The 19,757-nt window shown below is 41.7% G+C and overlaps 2 protein-coding genes across 2 annotated transcripts in view; both read right to left on the minus strand.

The window, feature by feature from the left end:
• Nucleotides 1-253: 253 nt before the first annotated feature.
• On the minus strand, nt 254-3,582 carry fam110a (family with sequence similarity 110 member A). The gene is made up of 2 exons (XM_022187258.2): nt 3,235-3,582; nt 254-2,031 (listed from the first exon to the last, which is right to left on the minus strand). The coding sequence occupies exon 2, from the start codon at nt 1,867-1,869 to the stop codon at nt 598-600; it is 1,272 nt and encodes a 423-aa protein (XP_022042950.2). The 5' UTR covers nt 1,870-2,031; nt 3,235-3,582; the 3' UTR covers nt 254-597.
• A 2,979-nt stretch (nt 3,583-6,561) lies between these two features.
• The window catches only part of prickle3 (prickle homolog 3), a 28,035-nt gene continuing 14,839 nt past the window's right edge, over nt 6,562-19,757 (minus strand). The window contains 11 exon segments of the mRNA XM_022187772.2: nt 6,562-7,979; nt 9,312-9,386; nt 9,389-9,706; nt 9,835-10,140; nt 10,251-10,478; nt 10,481-10,588; nt 12,113-12,299; nt 13,369-13,572; nt 13,916-14,053; nt 14,613-14,726; nt 14,968-15,151. Of these exon segments, the coding sequence (XP_022043464.2) occupies nt 7,504-7,979; nt 9,312-9,386; nt 9,389-9,706; nt 9,835-10,140; nt 10,251-10,478; nt 10,481-10,588; nt 12,113-12,299; nt 13,369-13,572; nt 13,916-14,053; nt 14,613-14,726; nt 14,968-15,151 (2,338 nt within the window). The 3' untranslated portion in view covers nt 6,562-7,503.

Raw genomic sequence — 19,757 nt, forward strand, 5'->3', positions numbered from 1 at the left:
ACTTTTCCAGCAAGAGTGACTAAAACTTTCAAAAAGGTGATGTCCGACTCTCGTGAACAAACATCAGCCATCAATACATCTATTGGTATTTTGTTGAATAAACTACTTGAAGAGCTGTTTTTACTTGTTGTCTTGTAAAAGTATGACACTGTCGCATGTTGGCAGGTATTACCTTCTCCTAAAAGCTCATGTGTTTTTGGTGTGAATCTTTAAAATACATCACAAAGAACCAAAACATGATGCTTGCATCATTCGATCTTTAATCCTGTCCATTCAACCATGTACAGCAGAGTTTGATTTAACTGTTAAAGTCACTTCAGTGACAGACAGCAGCAGAAAAAAAGTCTCATGAGGAAACTCAACACAAAAAAAATGTGCATTTGAGAAGTAAAACTGACAAAAAAATCACCAATATTCAACAAAAGAAAGGGAAGGGACACAATGGAACAAGCGCGGCAAACAAATTCCATCTGTTTATCTCAGTGTTGTACCAGTTTAATGACAGCATCCCAATATTATCAGAAGTTGTGTTGCAAAAAAAAATCGAGTTGAAATCTTCACTTTTAATTTAAAGCTTATAGACTATTGAACGTCCTCTTATAAATTGGTGCTCTTTGTTGCATTTTCCTTGGCCTGCCGGAGCCCATACAGCCACTTGATCACTCTTGCGTTCCTCTCAATGACAGAAACACCGTAAGGAACACGATCTGCAGCTTTGCCAGCTTCCTCCTCATCATCCTCATCGTCTTCATCTTGTCTGTTGGATCCTGCACACTCAGAACCGGGAGCGCTCACACTGCGGAAACGAGCCAAGGACAGCACATCAGAGCTAGATCCGGTCAGCTCCTGGAGGTCTGCAGGGTCCAGACCGCACAGGTTGAAGAAACGTTCCAGCTCTGTCCCGGCTCGGGAGTACCGGTCGCTCATGTCCGACTTGGACCGCGTCAGAGAGGGACGTTTCCTGGAGCTGGAGGAGGACAGACGGGTGAACGCCGGGGAGGGAGGAGGAAAGACGGGGAGGGTGGGGGGAGCTGGAGCAGGGAGAGGGTCTGCAGCTGGAGGGGAGGGAGAGCTGTCAGGCATTGATGGAGCGACAACCGGTTTCAGAGGAGATGGAGGTGGAGGCTTCCTGGTGTGGAAGAGGTGAGAAGCAACCGGGCGGAGTGGAAACTGGGAATGAAGAGGGACGGGCTGAAGGGGCTGCCGGATGAACTGAGGGGGTCTGCAGGTCGTCCTCACAGCGGAGCCCTGAGGCATGACGTCCACTCTGCGCACCGTCCCTGCAGCCGGAGACCCAGGAGATCCTGGACCTTCAACCCTGGCAGGACCTGATGCTTTTAACCTCACCTTAGCTGGAGTGGACCGGTCAGGACGTGGAGGTGTGCACGGTCGCTCCTTCTTCTGTACAGGAGCTGGACAGGGAGAGTTATGTGCAGCAGTGGCAGCATCCTCTGGAGCTTTACTGTCCTTTGATCTTACAGTGGCACTGGACTGCGGTCCATCATTCACATCACTAATGAGGTTACTCAGGTGCGCCAAGTCCAGCTGGACTTCCTCCTGCTTGGTCTTGGTTTGGGTCGGGGTCTTTCTGGTGGGCCGTAGAGCAGCTCCGGGGCTTAGCAGAGGCTTCCGCACTTCAGGAGGCCGAACCGGCTGCTGCTTGGAAAGAGCAACCCGACTCTTGACATATTTTGCCTTGTCTGCTTCCAGCCTCTCCACGGCGCTCTGCTTTGGCCTGCTGGTCGCCGGGGAACATTGTCGGTAGAAGTCTGGACCCACCGGCCCTTTGGGTCGCAGGCGTGGAGGTGAAGCAGAGACAGGAGTCCTGGCTTGTTGCCTCGCTGGTCTTTGGAGCATCTCCACGGACATTTGTAAACTAGCAGCTGTCCACTCTCTTGGAATAAAACTCCCTTGTTCCTCAATGCTATCCTTTCTTTGTACCTCTGTGTGGTCGTCTCACCGTCATCTCAATGTCATCTTTGAAGACACGCAACTTCAGCATTCCAGCTGGACCCGTGACATTTGGGCTTTCTGAAGGAAACACAATAAAGAGCAATAAATACAAACATCGTTCTTAGACACTCCAAAACTGCACAATGACTCTACACCCATGAACCCTCCCATTTATTTAAGGCTGCAGCCAATCGCTCTCCACTGCTCTACTCCATCTCACAAGTTCATTGGCTGCTGGCGCACTCGGATTTGAACAATTACTCGCAGTCATCCATCTCTCTGCAGACAAACGCACAATAAAAGTGACACTTCATTTTCAGTCAGTAGAAGGACTGTTACAAAGACGAAAACAGTGTGTGTGTGTGTGTGTGTGTGTGTGTGTGTGTGTGTGTGTGTGTGTGTGTGTGTGTGTGTGTGTGTGTGTGTGTGTGTGTGTTAGGGGTGATGGGGAGGTGCATCAGGACAGCTGTCAACAAGCCATTGTCTGGTGGCGATGCAGAGCAGATCACACACACCAGCAGCTGCTATGGGAACAATGACTCCTCATCTTTAAATAAAGCAGCCAGTTGCCAGGGTTTGGTGCTGACTACTTCCTGAATCACAAGCCTCTGTGGATTAAATGAAGTAAAAAAAAAAAAAAAACCAAACAAACAACAAAGAGGCTCAACCTTTCCCTGTTAAATCCTCTAGATGGTGAGTGTCAGTCGTTCTTCTGCACTACTCATAACACTTAATATCCTGAGTGTGTGTCAGAAATGAGCTGCTTGAACCATCTGCATCTGCCAGTCAAATTCTCTACATATTTGCCATTCCAGTCTGAGCCAGGCCAAACTCCTGCTGACAGAGCTGTGGAGCTTTCAGTTCCTCCGGTCTTACCTGCCTCGGCCCCGGTTTATCACAGCAAAGTGATCTGAGCAGTGATTAGAAGCAGCAGCACAATGTGTCATTAAGATAGCAGGAAGGCTGCTACAACCCAGAGAGGAATGCAAAGAGGTGGGCCACACAAACAAACAAAAACAGAGCCACTAATTTAATGTTACAGAGTCAAGTGCTGGCATGTTCTTCTGCTCAGAGTGAAAGACAAACATGGAGCAAAGCAGGAAGCCAAACAGAAGTGACACAGACTCATAAAAGGGCAGGTAAACAACAGAGAACTACCCACATGCACTCTAGACCGGAGGCCTTAGCTCCAGTCTCACCCTGATAAGCTCGAGTCTTCCTGTATGAAGGTGAGGGTTAATCACAGCAGGTTTTCTTCCAGTTTTTCCACAGTAAACTCACCTTGACAGCCGGAGATGAGCTCCTGAGCTTCTCCTGGGTTTTTCTTCTTGTGTCCCAGCGAGCACACAGCACTGTCCTTCCGAGGAGAATATGTGTGAGAGCGTTAGAAACCACTTAACAGCTCAAGACAAACCTGTTTGACAACTCATGTGTGCTGCTCCTGGCCCCGCCCCCTCCTCCTGATTGGTCCAATCTGTGACCTACAAGGAAACACACTGACTCCTGTGGTCACGTGGCTTCTATTGTTTTATGCTGCCAGCTGGATGATAAGTACTTTCCAGTTTCCTGGAAGAGGAGTTCAAGTGCTCATAAAATGCTTCAAAAAATACTCATATGTTAAAAGAAAAGTCAGGCATTAAAATAAATTATTAAAAGTGTGTAAATGTAATCAGAAAAGTACTTCATGCGGTGGGATTTCTACTCTGTAAAAAGTGTGTTTGAGCTGAAGTTGACGTATTGCTTCAGATAAATCTGCTTTGGTGAAGCTATTTTTCTTTTGTGGATTCTATCAATTTGAAATTACACTTTATCTCTTTAAGCCGCTTTTTGATTTCTGGCAAAAGTTCAGGAAATTATGCTCCTTTAGCGTTGCATTTTGGGCTGCAACTCAACCAGTTTTCTTTTAGTATAATTACAGAGCAAACACAAGGAAAAATTATGTTTCACATTCTATATTTGTGTAAAGTGAATATTTAAGTTGACTTTCTTAAATAAAATTGCAGCAATGCTAGTTTCAGAGGAATCAGGTCATAGATCTAACTTAAACCAGTCACATTATATTACTTAATAGCTTAATTTGAACCAACATAATACATTTTCATGTTACCAATTCAAGCAATTCACTCAAGATGTTCCTTTATTTTACTTTTGCAGCTGGTTGGGGGTAGCTCATTTTAACAATACAGGATTTTGAACCAATGATTATTTTTGTTTTGATCATTTTCTCAATTAATTAATTCTTTGCTCTGTAAAAAATACATATGAGATGGTGAGAAATGCCTGTCAGAATTAGTCACAGCCTAAAGAGATGCCTTCACAGGTTTTTTTTTCCAAACTTCAAAACAACATCAGCATCATCATTATCATCAGAGATAAAGGGTTCAACACTGACGTACAGATAATGCCTGTCACACCACAGGGTTACGCTTGCTTACACCAAATATATAATTCTGTACATTCTTTGGCCATTAATTTGCATATTCAAGCACATTGTAAATTTTTTCTGGCTTATAATTTTTTAGGTTTGCTCCACTTGCTGTTTATTTGACTTGTAACATTTACTTCTTGTTTTGTAATACTTAGTTTTTTGTTTAAAATTAATTGTATGCTTCTTCTACTTGTGTTTATTATTTTGCACCAAAACACGTCAAATTCCTCATATGTGAAAACCTTCTTGACAATGAAAGTGATTCATATTTTGTCGGTAAATGTTAAATGAAGCTAGAGAAGCTATATTTTACATGTAAGCTGAGTTGTGAATGTGTGCATTTGGAAAATCCTTGCATTTCATGTCTGCACCTGTTAGTGGAACATCAGGGTAAAAGTGGGCATAATAGTATGTTAATTCCACATCAGGAGAGAGCTGGTGTTCTCTGCAATTACATGAAAATAATGTGTGAATATATTTGCAACCGGCCAAAATGAGCTGAAAATACTTCCGTGTCTGGTACAGGCAAAAATCCAAGACTAGAAACATCTGCTCCTCAAAAGGTCCACGCTGAATGTGTAAAGTGTGAAAAACAACACACACGTCGATCAACGATTTGGACAGTTTTACTCCTGTACATCATACGATCAGAGAAACACAAAGGCCTTAGAATCTCTTCCTTTTACCCCCAAATAAAGCAAGACAGAACAGTGACCTACACCGAGTACACAAAAACAGACAACCTTTAAATCAGACGTGATTACAGACTTGAAGAATGTGCACAGATTTTGTGGTATTTCATTTGAACGGCAACAAACGTAACCTCTAAAGTTCACAAAGTTATACTTTGTGTCACCACACTTCATACTCTCACACTATTTGGCCATTTATTATCAAGAACTGTAATATATTACAGCCGCATGAAGATTGCAGAGCAGAGAGAAATGGTTACAGGAGAGCTGGGAATAAAATATATTCTTTTTACAAACCAGGAGAATGTGTTGAGGCCGGTTTTACAAAGATATTTTAGGTTTAATGGTTTGTAGTAGTAGCCATTTATTTACCCCAGGCTAACTCAAGTTACAGATGTGTGTAAATTAAGGGAAAAATGAACATAAAGTGTGTAAGTCAAGCGTCAGTTCATGCCACCTTGCACCTTGAAATTGATTCTCCAAATCTGAAGCGTTACTGAAGGGATGAATATCATTCTTCCAAAGCATATTTTCCAATTTGGTGTTCTGATGGTTGGTTAAAAATCTGTTGAAGGTGTTGCTGAAGGCAGTAGTATATTACTGAGATTTTTATCCGGTCATTCAGTGGCAGCAGACCCTGTGGATGGAGGAATTATCAGCCTGGAAGATGGAGGAGACCACTTCCATCATAAGAGTCAGTCCATGAAAAATCTACCAAATCTGAAAAAATCCCACTTGACTTCTGAAAATCAGCAGATCTGTTGAAATGCACAGCGACAATATTATATTTAATAAAGACAGGCAAAAACTTTACTGTGATGATATGAATATTTTCTGAGTTACAGGCCCTCAAAGTACTTGATGTCGGTTGAAATTTTGCACTTTTTCATATAAAAATATTAGAAAACTGTTTTGGCACAGTGAAATTTTACCCAAAATGCACTTTGGTTTTCTCCAGTGGATTTTTTAGGAAACATGTAGCACATCCAGGGAATGCAAGATTTATTGTCACAGACCCCCCCCCCCCCCAAAAAAAAAAAACAACAACAAAAAAAACAAAAAACATATCTATATATATAAAAACAAACTCATAAGAGCTGCTGTTATGATAAAGCTCCTGATCTTGATGCTCTTAGCTGGTTATGGGTAAGATTGTAGTGAACAAAAATGAGAGTTCTGCTTTAGATTGTGACACCTGAAGTGTATAGAACATTGATTTGGTTGCAGTTTTTAACAGAACTCAGGTGTGTTTTTTAGGCTGAAAAACGCATACTAAAATAAAAAGTACTAATTTTGACCCATCCCTGTGTAATCCAACTGCCTGTAAATCAGAGAACATAGTAGGAAGAGAACATTTTGCCTGGATTCAATAAATACACAAGTTATTGTGCAAAAAAAAAAAAAAAAAAAAAGGTAAGCTGATTCTGAGCCGGTCAGGTGGGAGGCACTGATTCATTCCACATGCAGTGACTAATAGGATAAAGTTCATCATTTAGAAAAACTCTGTATTTATTTGCAGTGATTGTTTCCTCTAAAAGGACAAATGGACACAAATCATGCCAGCAAAATGTCCCCACTATAGAACAGAGCAACCGGAAACCTCTCACTGTGGGAATGAAGGGTGTTTCCTATTTGTCACCTTTCTGTATGTTTCCATGGTTACAACTAATGACACCTGTTGACCAGTGTTCCCAAAGACAGAAAAAAATGGAAAACATTGCTCATGATTGGTGTTTTTTAGAGAACGGAATGAAAAAGGAAGAGTTTTTAGAAAGTGCAATCACATGCTCTGAGCCTGACTGTAGATTTAACAGAAGAACTTCACTGCGTTTCCCATTTAAATGTCTCTGTATCCATTAAAATGTTCAGGAAGGGAAACACCCTCCATGGAGCTGAGCTGTTTGAGATGGTTGCTTAGTCAGCTATGTTTATTAGCGTGGAAAAAAAGTCCAAATTTAAATGAAAAGTAGTCACACTTTGATAGCTTTGTACACAGTGGAATACAGTAGTTCAGTCGGAGTTATGTTGAAGTCGTGGTTGAATCTCGTCTTTGTGAAAGTGGCCCGGGTCATACGTGCTGCTGCAGGTTGGCATATGTTAATGATGAGGTTAAAACGCAGTCACATCTCACAGCAAGCTAACAACAGTTCAGACTAACAGTCTTACTAACAAATACTCAATCCACATTCATCACAAGACATCAAACCCTCAAACACAAGGCAGAGACTTCAGAGGTTTGTTTTGCTTCCCTTTGCTGAGTGGTTTGTCAGGAACAATGGCTGTGGCTCACCTTTTGGAAAAGTCTGCATATGTGTGTGAGATCTAACGCTACGTCACCGCCATAAACACGCTAAACACCAGATTGATGATGGTCATTAGCTCTTTCTGTGCACCATAATTTAAAAAATAACATGCTGTGTTTTAATGCTGCTAGCTGCAGGGGGTTAGGAGATTAGCACAGTTTTTATCTTTGTCCTTTGCACCCAGACTGTGAGCTCTTCTCCGTCTGATGCTGCCTCTCAGTCCTTTGTCTCTCTGCACCTCCTTCACCTCGTCTTCCTCTCTGTTTTTGACCCCTCGGGCTCCCGCTTTCGAAGTTGTGGGGGAACAGAATGGTTTTCCCAGGAAGTAGCCCTCCTCCTCCGAGTCTGAGGATGAGGAGCAGGTAGAGCAGGAGTCTCCGTGTTTGTAGTGGCCCTGCTGGAGGGTCAAAGGAGGGGAGTTGGAGGAGCCCCGGGTGTCTCTTTCTTTCTCGCCTCTCCAGTCCAGGGTGTCCAGGTGGGGCCGGTTCGGGCGCGAGCGTCGAGAGCGCCGCTCTGAACTCTGGTGGAGGGGCAGGATCTGAAGGATACGGCAGCGACTCCAGCCCCGTCTAGGGCCGACAGCCGCGTGGTATGAAGAGCCATCTGATCGGACAAAAAAGAAAACTGTGAGCAACATGAACTTGTCTGGGTGTGCAGTAAATCCTGGTAGCACGAATGTATCATGTATGATGTTCTCCTTTTCTGAGATTAAAAACTGGATGTTCAAAATGTCAAGCAATTAAAACGCTCCAAACCAGAGTAATTGTAACTAAACCTTTCTTTGTCAAGAAAGCCTGCAAGCTTACACATTAAAAAATAGAGATAAGGATACACTTTTGTCGAAACAATTTACTGCAATTTTACAGATTTTTCCTGCTTCATTAAATTACAGAATAGAAGTAAAATTACCAAAAACTGTATTAATTCAAATGCTAACCATAAAATAAGACTGTGAATAACATCCACATCAAAAATCTTTATTTCTACAAATTGTAATTTGTTCTTTTGACTGGAAAACAAAAAGTGTATTTTACAGATTTGTGAAATTATTTGAAAGAATAATCATGCTTATTCAGGACTGAAACATGGTAAATTAAATTTAAAATTTCATTTAGAGATGTTCCTTGTTTAGTTTATTACCTACAACATCCAATAAAATTACCAAAAAGTTTTATTTACTTTTTGACTGAAAAAAGAACAGACCAAAAGTGTAGATGTCCACATCAAAAATCAACTACTATTTTACTGCTAAAAAATATTATTTTCTTCAAATTTTCTTCTTCTTCTTTTTCTTTTTTTTACAAGATTGTGGTATTATAAACTTTGTTAATGTTTTTTTTTCTGGCTCCCATGCTGCTGGACTTTTCTTTTTCTTTCCAGTGTTGGTGTTATATTTAACTCTGCTTCGTCTTTTGATCCTCAGGTGACTAAAAAGATTCCGTCCTGCTTTGTGCAACTGAGACGTCTAATTGAGGTCAGGCTGCACCTTCCTTCTGCTGAACTAGGAAAGGTCATCCACCCTTTTATCTCTCCCATACCACTGCAATGCACTTTAATACCAGCAGGAGAAGCAGGCAGAGACAAATAGTTTAAGAATTGATTATAACTCCCTATGAGCCTGATCAGTGCCTGAGACCTTCTGTCTGACACTCACTAATGGTTCCTAATTTTTGGCGACGACCTTTTTCTGTCCCTCCCTGGTGGAGGGTCTCAGGATGATAAACTAAGCATCATCTTTAGAATCTCTTCTTTAAACTCACTTTTATTAGTTGTCTTTTCCTGAATGAATGATAATTTTGGCATCTATCTTAATTATTTTACCTTTTTATTGTATGATTAGCTGTGAACTACTCTGATCTTTGTTTTTGACGTGCTACATAAATAAAGTTCATTATGAATGTTCAACTCGCTTATCTGGTTGAAACTTTTCCTCACCCAGTAGGTCCATCTGTGGTGGGATGCCTTTCTGCAGATGTAACCTGCTTCCAAAACCTCCCTCCTCCTCCTCTCCTCCTCCTCCTCCTCCTCATCTTCTTGCTGGTTTTCCTCTTGGTGCCCCTCTTCATCCTCATCCTCCTCCACCGAGTAGCTGCTGCTGATTGGTTCTCTGAAGCTGACTCTGGCCGTGCTGCTGCGGGTCAGCGGGGGAGGAGGGTCCGAGGGTCTGTCGTCTGGCTGAGGGAGGGCTGGAGGAGGTGAATCTCTGGGCATCAAGTCACGAGACTTAACGGGCAGAGGAGGTGGGAGGCTGGAGGGGTTGTTTGGTGGGAGGGGAGGCGAGTCGGGGGAAATGAGCTGCTTCATGTGTGAGTTTTTCTTAGGAGGAAACGCTGAAGAGAGAAAATCAGAAGACACAATGTGGTTAAGAGGGAGTGAGATGAGATTCTTGGCATTATGTAATACTGAAACTGTTTTTTGTTCTATCGTAAGCGTGTTGAGTATCAGTGCTTCCTGATACCTTGCATTACTTGATTGGTCTTTTCCACCCAGTTCCTACAGTCTTTATCAGCAGAGGTTCCTCTGGAATTCAGACCAGTTAGTCCAGCATTTCCATTTAGCTCTGCTTGCAACTGAAGATCACTGACTGGAGGTTTGACAGTACAGTCTCCTGGCAGTAAACTGTAATGTGGGAGGTCACTGGGCCAGGATGGACCTAAGCCATTTCCTAGATGAATGTGGGGAAGAGGAGAGTAGGAGCCTCTTGGATGAAGATGACCGCTGGGCGAAGGAAGTCCATTCTGAACCGGAGCAGTACAGTGGACACCTGAGAGGAACAGAGTAAGTCAATGTGTTGGAATAAAGAACAGTACAGTACGTAGTCTCACTGGGACCTACATAGTAGATCATATTGTAAAAAAAATTTCTCAAAATCACCTTTGTTTTCCACTGCAGTGTGAATGCAGTCTTTTGCAGTAGTTACAGTGGGGTGGATGCCCTCTAGAGGCTGCAGTGGAGAACCACACTGTAGCTGCTGGCGTTTCTCTGTCCCACTCCGTCTGCTGTGTTGGGGCGGTCTGCTCTGCAGAGCAGAGTCACAGGAGTCCGAGTTATTGGGGTCCTCGCCCAGCGAGCAGGGTCTGGAGCAGAAGATGAGGCCCCCCGAGGGAGGAAGGGACGGCCCAGCAGAGGCAGCCGACAGCGGGCGCAGCAGAAACACGACTCCACAGCGTGCCAGTGCTGACCCTCGTACGTCATCTGGCCCTGGTCGATACCTGAGAGGAAACATTTTCATCATTAGACATATTTGTGCGAGCTGCACATCTGTCTTTATTATATCTGTTTGTTTTAAATGTAGGCACATTGATGCTGCTTTATTGACTTCTCTTACTGGGTGAAGTCCTTTGAGAAGACATGCTGTGAACTGATGCTATAAATAAATAAAACTGAATGAAAATACTTCTGTAACACATAACTGTGACTGCAAACTAGTTACTTTAAATGTCAGTGCATTCATATAACATGTTACATTTTGTTTAGTTACCTTTAGAACTTCCAATGTGAGAAATATAACATTCACTGATAACTCTAAACCCCCTTTCAGGAATATGCCATGTTGCTGCCTTCTCATGACTAAAGGTGTTTTCATGAGAGTATTTAAAAGTATATTTAAAAATTGTGCTTACAAAGTAAGATGAATATCTACTCACAGGTTACATCTAAGGAGTTTTGTTGGCTATTCAGAATTTCATCCCTGCAGCTGGCATCAAAGCAAATGTAAAATCGAAGGCAAAAGGCAGCTGGTTGGAATATTATTGAGGAAAAAGTCATTTTCAAAGAGTGTTCTGACCTTAACATGGGCTCATTTGTACAAGTTATTAAACTGCTTCACTGGATCACAATGCAGTCATCTATGACAGCATAGGGCTCAGACTTGTGAGGTTTATTTAGGCTTTCTGCACGTTTCACCAAATTAAATTTAAGACTTTTCAAAGCCTTTTTAATACCACACAGAATGCAGTTTAATCTCACTTGTAGCTTATAGGTGTGGAAAGCCTCTCTGTAATCCGATTCAAAAACATTTTATAGCCACTATTACTGCCTGGAGTGGGTAAGAGAAAATATTTGAAACGCGACCTCTAAATTCAATTTCAGATCACTGATACCTTCTGGGGCGTTTTGAAAGTTGAAATCAGTACTTTTCCCATTTTACATTTATGAGTGCTTCATAAACATTCGTTACATAGTTTATAACGCACCTTAACGTGGTTAGAAGCCGATGTGTGTTTGTAAATGTATTTGTCAACTACTCTCAGGCCAGTGTTGTATTTTCTGCATTTGCAACTTTGTGAAGATCCATGTGATGTAAATTTTATCATCTCCTCAGTGTCACTGGTATGCATGCTCATGATACAACCTGCTGCCCACATACGGAACAGAATCCTCTCACAAGACAAGTCGTATTATAACAACAACTACGTGTCCGTGATTATCCATATCCATAAATGACGTCTTCACAAAGGAGGTTCTGAGTGCACAGAAGTACTGTACATTAATAAACCCTTAAAGTGCCCATACTGCTGCTAATATTCTATATACACATTAGCATGTTTGTTAATTGTTCGCATGCTGCAAATAAATACTAAAAAGTCAAATTATGCTATATGGATTGCAAAATGCCCTTGAAGTGCAACTGTGATTTGTGATATTGGGTTTAATAAATCAAACTGACATGACTTCACCATGAAAAAAGTAATGTACCCATTAGAGGTATTCTGTCTTTAGCGGTAATACAGTACCTATGTGTTCTCCGCAGGTATCGCAGTACTCTGCGTACAGGGACTCGTAGCAGGAGCAGCAGTACGGTCGACTCTCCCTCATGATGTAACGCTGACCGCCCAGCGCCGCCTCACACTCAAAACAGCAGAAGTGCTTCATGTGCCAGTATCTTCCTTCTGCCTCTGTACATTCATCTGCTAGAATAATCTAGGATTGAGGGTAAAAGAGGGAGAGAGCGACAGAGAGGTCATTTCACGGATACAGAAGTAAACAAATTACGGTGGTGAAAATACTGCGAAGCACGGAGGATTTGGGTTAACAGAAATAGAGAAAAATGATGCTATCTGTGCCCTCCTGCTGCAGGCTTAGCCATCCTCTGGGCCTAAAGAACTCTTGAATATCAGTCCTGGCAGACCCATTAGTCAACTATCTCAGCTAATCCTTTAAGTCACAGTGAGAGGCCATTCAAAACAAGAAGAAAAATCTACAAATAGTAGTGCAGTGATTTGGGGAGAGGTTAAAATACCTTGACTGATGATGAATTCAAGGTTTTAGTAAAAAAAAAAAAAGATCTTTCTGTTATAGGTTATTATCAACTTTACGAAAGAGATTTAGAATTTTTCATGCAGAGTGTTTTTCAATCAGTGATGTTTTATGAAAATGGTGCGGATAGGTGACAGCAGAATAAGAAAAGAGAGCGATTTGACCGATGGGATACTGCTTCCTTAACCCTTGTGTCATCCTGTGGGTCAAAATTGACCCGTTTTAAAGTTTGAAAATGTGGGAAAAAAATCTATTTTCACAGTGAAACTTCTGATGTCCACATTTTCAACATTTCTGAGAAATCTTTGAACATTTTTTGGTAGAAAAAAAGAAACGTTAAAAATGAAATTCGCTGGATTTTGGTAGATTTTTTTAGTGAATGATCTCAAAGAAAATATTAGAAGGTTTACTGCTGTATATGTAATCATTTTAGATTATAAGGATTTTTTTGGAAGATTTATACTAATTTTTTGAAAATATTTACAAGAATTTTCTTGCCACATATAGGGGATTTTTTAAATAAAACTTTTAAGGGAAATGTTTAAGGAATTATTAGAATTTTCTTCCTAAAGATTTTGCAAATTTTCAGAAATTTCGGGAATTTTTTGACTGAATTTGTTGATTTTTTTTCCAGACAGTGAAACAATATTTTTTGGTGCCCGTAAATGAAGACAACAGGAGGGTTAAAACAGTTGCTGATGAGAGTAATTCATCATCTTTGAGAGACGGTTACCTCATCACAGGCCTGGCAGCGGGGCTTGAGCCTCTCAGCGTGGTGCCGGCCACAGTATATCTGCCCGTCCTGGTAGAAGTAGATGAGATCAACCAGCAGCTCACTGCAGGAGGCACACTGGAAACACTGAGGGTGCCAACAGCTGCTGTGTCCTGCCCGGCTGGCAAACACCGCTATATCTCCACCGCAGATTTGTCTGCCGCACTGGAAAAATAGATGTGGTTAGATGAGGGCGTGGCGCAAAGGGAAGGAAGTCAGGTGGTTTATCCGTTATCAAATGGTGAATACTACAGGATGCACAGCAATCTGCTTCTACAGCCCTGTAATCATTAAATCTCAGTGTGCTGTAGCCCAGGAGCGATGCTTGCACCTACTTGCACCTCAACTTTCTCCAGTCTGCACGACTCCAGTGTATTTTACTAGACTTTCACACACACTATTCATCAGCGTTACATAAAAAGATACTGCTGTTTTATACTGCTTTATATTGGCCTCATGAGCGAATCTGCTACATATTCTAATCAAAAAAAAGAAAATTCTTCTGCACCTGCAGGCAGATGGCTCCAGTCATGGTTACAGGGAAAAGTCTGACGATGCCTCGGCCCAAGTTTTCTCTTTTTCTTTGTTGACTGAACAGACAAAGCTCCTTTTTCTCCTCCTCATCCAGAGAGTTGCAGTACTGGGGCTGCAAGAAACACACAGAACTTCTTGTTAGCACACAAGTACATCGAAGCACTACATGTAGGCGGTATCAGGGCTGCAGCTGATGATGTTTTTCATTAAGAATTGATCTACCAATTACTTTTATTATTATAAAATGCCAGAAAAATTATGAAAAGCCCATTCAACAGAAAAATGTGTAGTTGACAATCAACCATTGTGTCATTTGTATTTACTTAATTTTTTGTGCATATGTTTACATTTTCTTTCTTATCGTATCTGTTCAATATTTGTTAATAGTCTCTTCATATTTCTCAATGTGCTCTTTTGTATCATCTCTGTTCCATATTCTGTACTACCCTCTTGCTCTTATCCTGGTTTAATACGGTTCTATATAAAGCCTAAAAGAAAGGAAAGCAGCACATCCTCAGAAACAGGAAGCTTGACGAGGGAATGTTTTGCATTAAAAAATACCGTATACTCATTACTTTTCTGTTGATTGAGCTATTGTTTGTTTAGGTACTTGTATCAGGTCTAGTTGACCACTATTACAGCCTGAAGCATCCAAACCCAGATTCGGTTACCTCACTGTCGTGGGCTGGAAGTTGGTGTAGCAGCTGCTTGATTCGGTATCTTTCACCGAGACTGTTCACATAAGGCACCCTGTCCTCTGGTAAGCAGCTGAAATACTGGTACACCTGTATGATGAGACAAGTATGTTCACACAAAGGCATAAATGACAGGATGCAAACGGTAATTTATCCAATTATAGAGCAATTTATTCAACTGCTGACACAAATGAAAAACTAAATATTTTCCCACCGACCTGCCAGTGATCAAATTGAGTCTATGCATGAACATGTGAAAGCTAGCATCACGCTGCCTGTGTGGCAGTAATTTATGTCTTGACTCTGCATTTGCTCTGCACCCTGGTTTTACCTGTTCGGGCTTGAGCCCAGGTGGGACCCATGCGTACTCCTCAGAGGCACAGCCCGAGTCGTCATCAGAGATGGAGTGCCTCTGGAAGTCTGATACCAGCTTTGTCATCATCTTTTCGAGCTGCCCTGGGACCGAGCGCACAGCATGCTCCTCTCGCACACACTTGCAGTGTACACAGATCTTCCTGTGGAGACAGAGACAGCTTCATCCCTGGGCGCTTTACAGGTGATTTACAACACGCGCGAAAACTGAGCAAACGCCACATATTTCAGTAAATATCATAGATGGGTTCTCCTGGTGCTTCAGGTACTAAGGTACAAAATACACAACAAAAGATACATCATTCCATCTTTTCCCGACAAAGTAGAAATATAAAGAAAATGCAAGAACATAAAAATTGTTTTCAATATTCAGTGATATTTTTTGCCTTACAATTACGACTCCTATTAGGACAAGGTAGTAAGACCATCCCAGAAAACAAACCCAAACAGACAGTGAGTAATAATTCTCGTTTACACCACATTGATACAGGCACTCCCACAGCTTGTAAACATATTATTTAAGAACACACTTTGTGTTGACATGATGTAACAAACCAGCCCACACACATTCTTGAGCTTGACTCAACTAGACTCCCTGCAGTCCATAATTACTAATACAACAATTGGCGTGATCCGATAAGGAACAGCACAAAAACACAATCTCCAGGCCCATTTAAAGCCCCTCTCAGAGGGCTGGACTACAAAACAAATTTAACACAGCCAAGCTTTCTTTGTGTAATCTGGCTCGATCATAAGCAAAGATAATCATGAAAGCGGTTATGAACTGTTTTTGTTATCCAGGTTTCTTCTTCAGGCTCTGTGTGCGTTCATACAATAACAGGTGTTCAATGCGTCATGCGACTCTTCTTCAACACAGAAAGAACTGACTGTGTGACGCCCACTTAAGTTAAGAAGAACAGGTTGTTATAGTGGAGACCCATAAAGAACATTAAAAAATGATTACAGCAATAAGCCATGTTACAGCAAATCATGCAAAAAGGAATGCTAGTAAAAAACTGTGAGAGTTTATATACATATTTTACCACTCAGTGACTCTTACTTCAGCTGCTTATTTTGAACTGACATAGACATAAATTAAAGCTTTCAAATTTTCAACTTCATATAAACAGGACACTGAAACACAGAAATCATTTAAGTTTTGGCCAAATCAAGGTGAAATTAATGTCACTGATGGAATAATCTCTGTGATAAATACCAATACACTAATCAGCTTTCTAATCTGTTTTCTTTTCGCTGCAGAACCAGCAGTGTTAAACAGACTGTGCAGCAAATCAGAAACAAATACAAAAACATCGACATGCATTTCCTGCATCCCAAACTGAATACATGTATGTTCCCATGGCATTGCAACACATATAGTTTGCATTGCTGTAACTGCATGATTCAGTGGAATTAATAACAAATAGCTCAACAGGTTTGCAGATAATTCCCTCTGCTACTCTTTATGGGCTGTATCACCCACAAAGAGTCATTAGTAAAATAACTGATGAAAGAGTGGTGCCTCTTACAGTCGATTTAAATACCAAACTCTGAAGAGACGATCCTCCGGAGCAGGATAACTGTGCAGCACCAGTTACCATGGTGACCTAGCAGGTCGAAAGAACTAAAACTCTGACTTTAGGCTCAAAATACCTTGCTAACACATAAATCTTGCTTCGTAGTACAGCCCTCAGGTCATTCATTTAAAGGCTAAAACCATATCTCTGTGTGTCTAAGTTACATAATTTGATTTTTTTCCTTCATGCCATTAAATAGCTTCGATGTAACTCTACACTGTTGGTTTCTCTAGAATGTGCAGCTCTATGAGGTTATTGCTTTACTCTCCACCTGCAGTTTGAGCACACCAGTTCAACTACAACTCTTCTCAGACACTGTAAAAATACTGTATACTAATACTGGAGTAATTCATCAATACATGCTTGAGAAAATAATGATACAGAAAGCCCAAATCCACAAGACAGAACTGATTCTATAGGTTTGTTATGTATGAAACCCTGGAAGTCTGGATTCATGTCTTTGAGACACTCCAGTTTTAAAATAGAAATAGTTAACACTGACTGACAATTTCGCCCATTGTATGTCCTCTAGAACATAAAATACACTACACAGACATGTTAAGGTAAGAAAAAAGGACTTTCCCTAGAGAAGATCTTTAAAATTAATGCCAGAGCACTTCATGCCTTCATCAACCCACATCTCACAGGGTCTACATCTGGACCAGCACATCCCAACAACTTTATATCAAACAAGCAGGAAATGAGGTCACTGACATAAGCCTGGCTGTCAATCCAGGGCAGTTAAGAGAGGGAGGTGAAGATGGGAGCAATAATCTCCCTCAGCCTCGAATTACAACCCATCTTGTTCTCAGACTCTTCACCACATTCAATCTGGTGGTGGGTGTGGCCGTGTGTGGGACCGGTGGAGTCGGGCTGAAGCGCCCCAGGCTGTCAGTGAGGTGTGGGTGTCATGCATTTGAGTGGATGCGACAACGTGGCCATATACGGCATGTGGTCCATGTGTACATCTCTGTTGTGATTGCATAACAGCCTGCCCAGCTGGCACTTGTGGCTCAAGTTCACAAGGCACAAAGCTGCTTTATTCCAGCACCCAACCCCCACACAACCAAAAACCTAGCAGACCAACACACACAACTGCTCGTAAAGTGCAGGAGTGCTACTCCTCTAATCAATCACCTCATAAAAAGTCTCCTTTGAAATGTTGGAGACATTCGGTCATCACCGCATGTCAGCGTGAATGTGCTCATCTCTTTTCCCCCAACACAGGGTAATTGTTGAGGAGTTGAAAAACAGAAAAACAACTATGGGATCCCTTTTCTTGGGGCCAAAACAAACACACATCCTAATTTGCAGCTGTCTTGAGTTGGCGCTTGATATGTCCATGCTTGCCAAGCAGGTAATAGTAATATAAATAATAGTAAACACAGCAGGTGAGCTTAGGTTAAGCCATACGGCATAAATCTCGCCCCAGCTGTATCTGTGTGTGTGTCTGTGTTACCAAAAAGGGAGGGGGGACCATGACGCCTGTGTAAGTGGGTAGGAGGACACAGCCAGAGACTCGGCATGATGGGACAGATGGCAGATGTATCACGTCTTACCCAGCCACCCACCAGTACCCATCCCCACCACCACCACCTCTACCAGCCTCCACATGATGAAAGCACTCATAAGGGCTTTAAACGGCAGCAGGTGCCAACCCTCGCAGGCAGTCTACAGTCATAGAGAGAAGTGCCAATTTGGAAGAATTTGGGGTTTGAAAGTATGCAGCAAAGTCTCAAATCATGTCTCTCTTAGTGTAGATTTCTCTACAGATGTCTTGCCAAGAGGGCTCAGTTTGACCAAAAGTCTATTTGTGTACATGTGAAAACATTTAAAATGATACTTCTTCGATATAGGTTATTGAAACTCACTACATATACAGCAGAAAAGTTACAAAACAATAGTTATAGTGAGTCATACGTTGATCGGCCACAACATTAAATCTACTGACAAGTGAAGAGAGCATCATTGGGGTCATTCTGTGCCATTTCAGATGAGGTGTTTGTGAGTATATCTATTTGTTATTTGGGACCTAAAACCAAGCTAAGCTTCTGTACAACATTTTGGGAATTTCATGTTTTTTATTACTTTAACAGTTCAATATCTCATGTAATATAACTCCCTCAGCCCTGAAATTGATGAGGACCAAATTGCTTCCAGCGGATCAAAATGATTAAATGTCTCCAGCAGAGGCCACAGTCACAGAACTTAGTTTGGAGTCCAAAATAACAATTAAGTAAATGCTGAATGAAATTTGAGACAGTGCAGCAACATACTTCCTAAAGTCAGTTTGAATGGACACAGACCAACCAACTCATCGTTTTGTACAATACAATGTTGTGTTGGGAAGCCTTGGGGTCTGGCATTAACGTGGATGCTACCTGATATACATCACTCATCTAAACACCGTTCAGACCAAGCACCTCCATCCTACAATGTGGACAATGTGCTCCACGACACTGCAAAAACTCCTCAGTAACAGCTTGAGGATCATGACAAGGAGCCCAAGGCATTAATCTGGCCTTTACAGTCCCCAGATACCAGCTCAATCGTGTGTCTGCAGGATATGCACTGGAACAAGTCTAATCCACGGTAGCCCGCTTACAAAACCCATAGGACCCAAAGTATCCCCTGTAAATGTCCCTAAGACACCACAGAGGTCCCGTGTCCATAGTCCGATGGGTCAGAACAGTTTTGGTGGCACAACACAACAGTAAACAAGTAGTTTAAGTGTTATGGTGTGATTTATGGTGCAGTTGCCAAAAAAGGATCTCCTAAAAAATGCCTATTTATTTCTCTATTGCAGCTGGGCATTAAATCCGGACTTGGCTGAACTTCACTACACTAGAAGTAGTACACTACAACTTCTTTGAAAGGTACTTCAGCACTGCAGCTGACTGAACCCAGCTGTGCTGAACCTTGTCTTGTTCGATTACTTGAGTCACAAGCCTCTGATGTAACACAAGTCTGTGTTTCATTTGGATATGTAGTGCTGATAAGGCAAAAATGAATAAAATGAGGGAAAACCAAATCGGATATACTTTGATCATCTTAGTGGAAATTGTAGCGCAAGAACAAATATGTCTACCTGAAAACAGATAACTACTCCAGGGTGTAACAGTAGTTGACAATTCTAATTTGTAAATGGCAAAATGTATAATTCAACTGCTGT

Source organism: Acanthochromis polyacanthus, chromosome 6, assembly GCF_021347895.1.
Source record: "Acanthochromis polyacanthus isolate Apoly-LR-REF ecotype Palm Island chromosome 6, KAUST_Apoly_ChrSc, whole genome shotgun sequence".
NCBI classification, from domain to species: domain Eukaryota; kingdom Metazoa; phylum Chordata; class Actinopteri; family Pomacentridae; genus Acanthochromis; species Acanthochromis polyacanthus.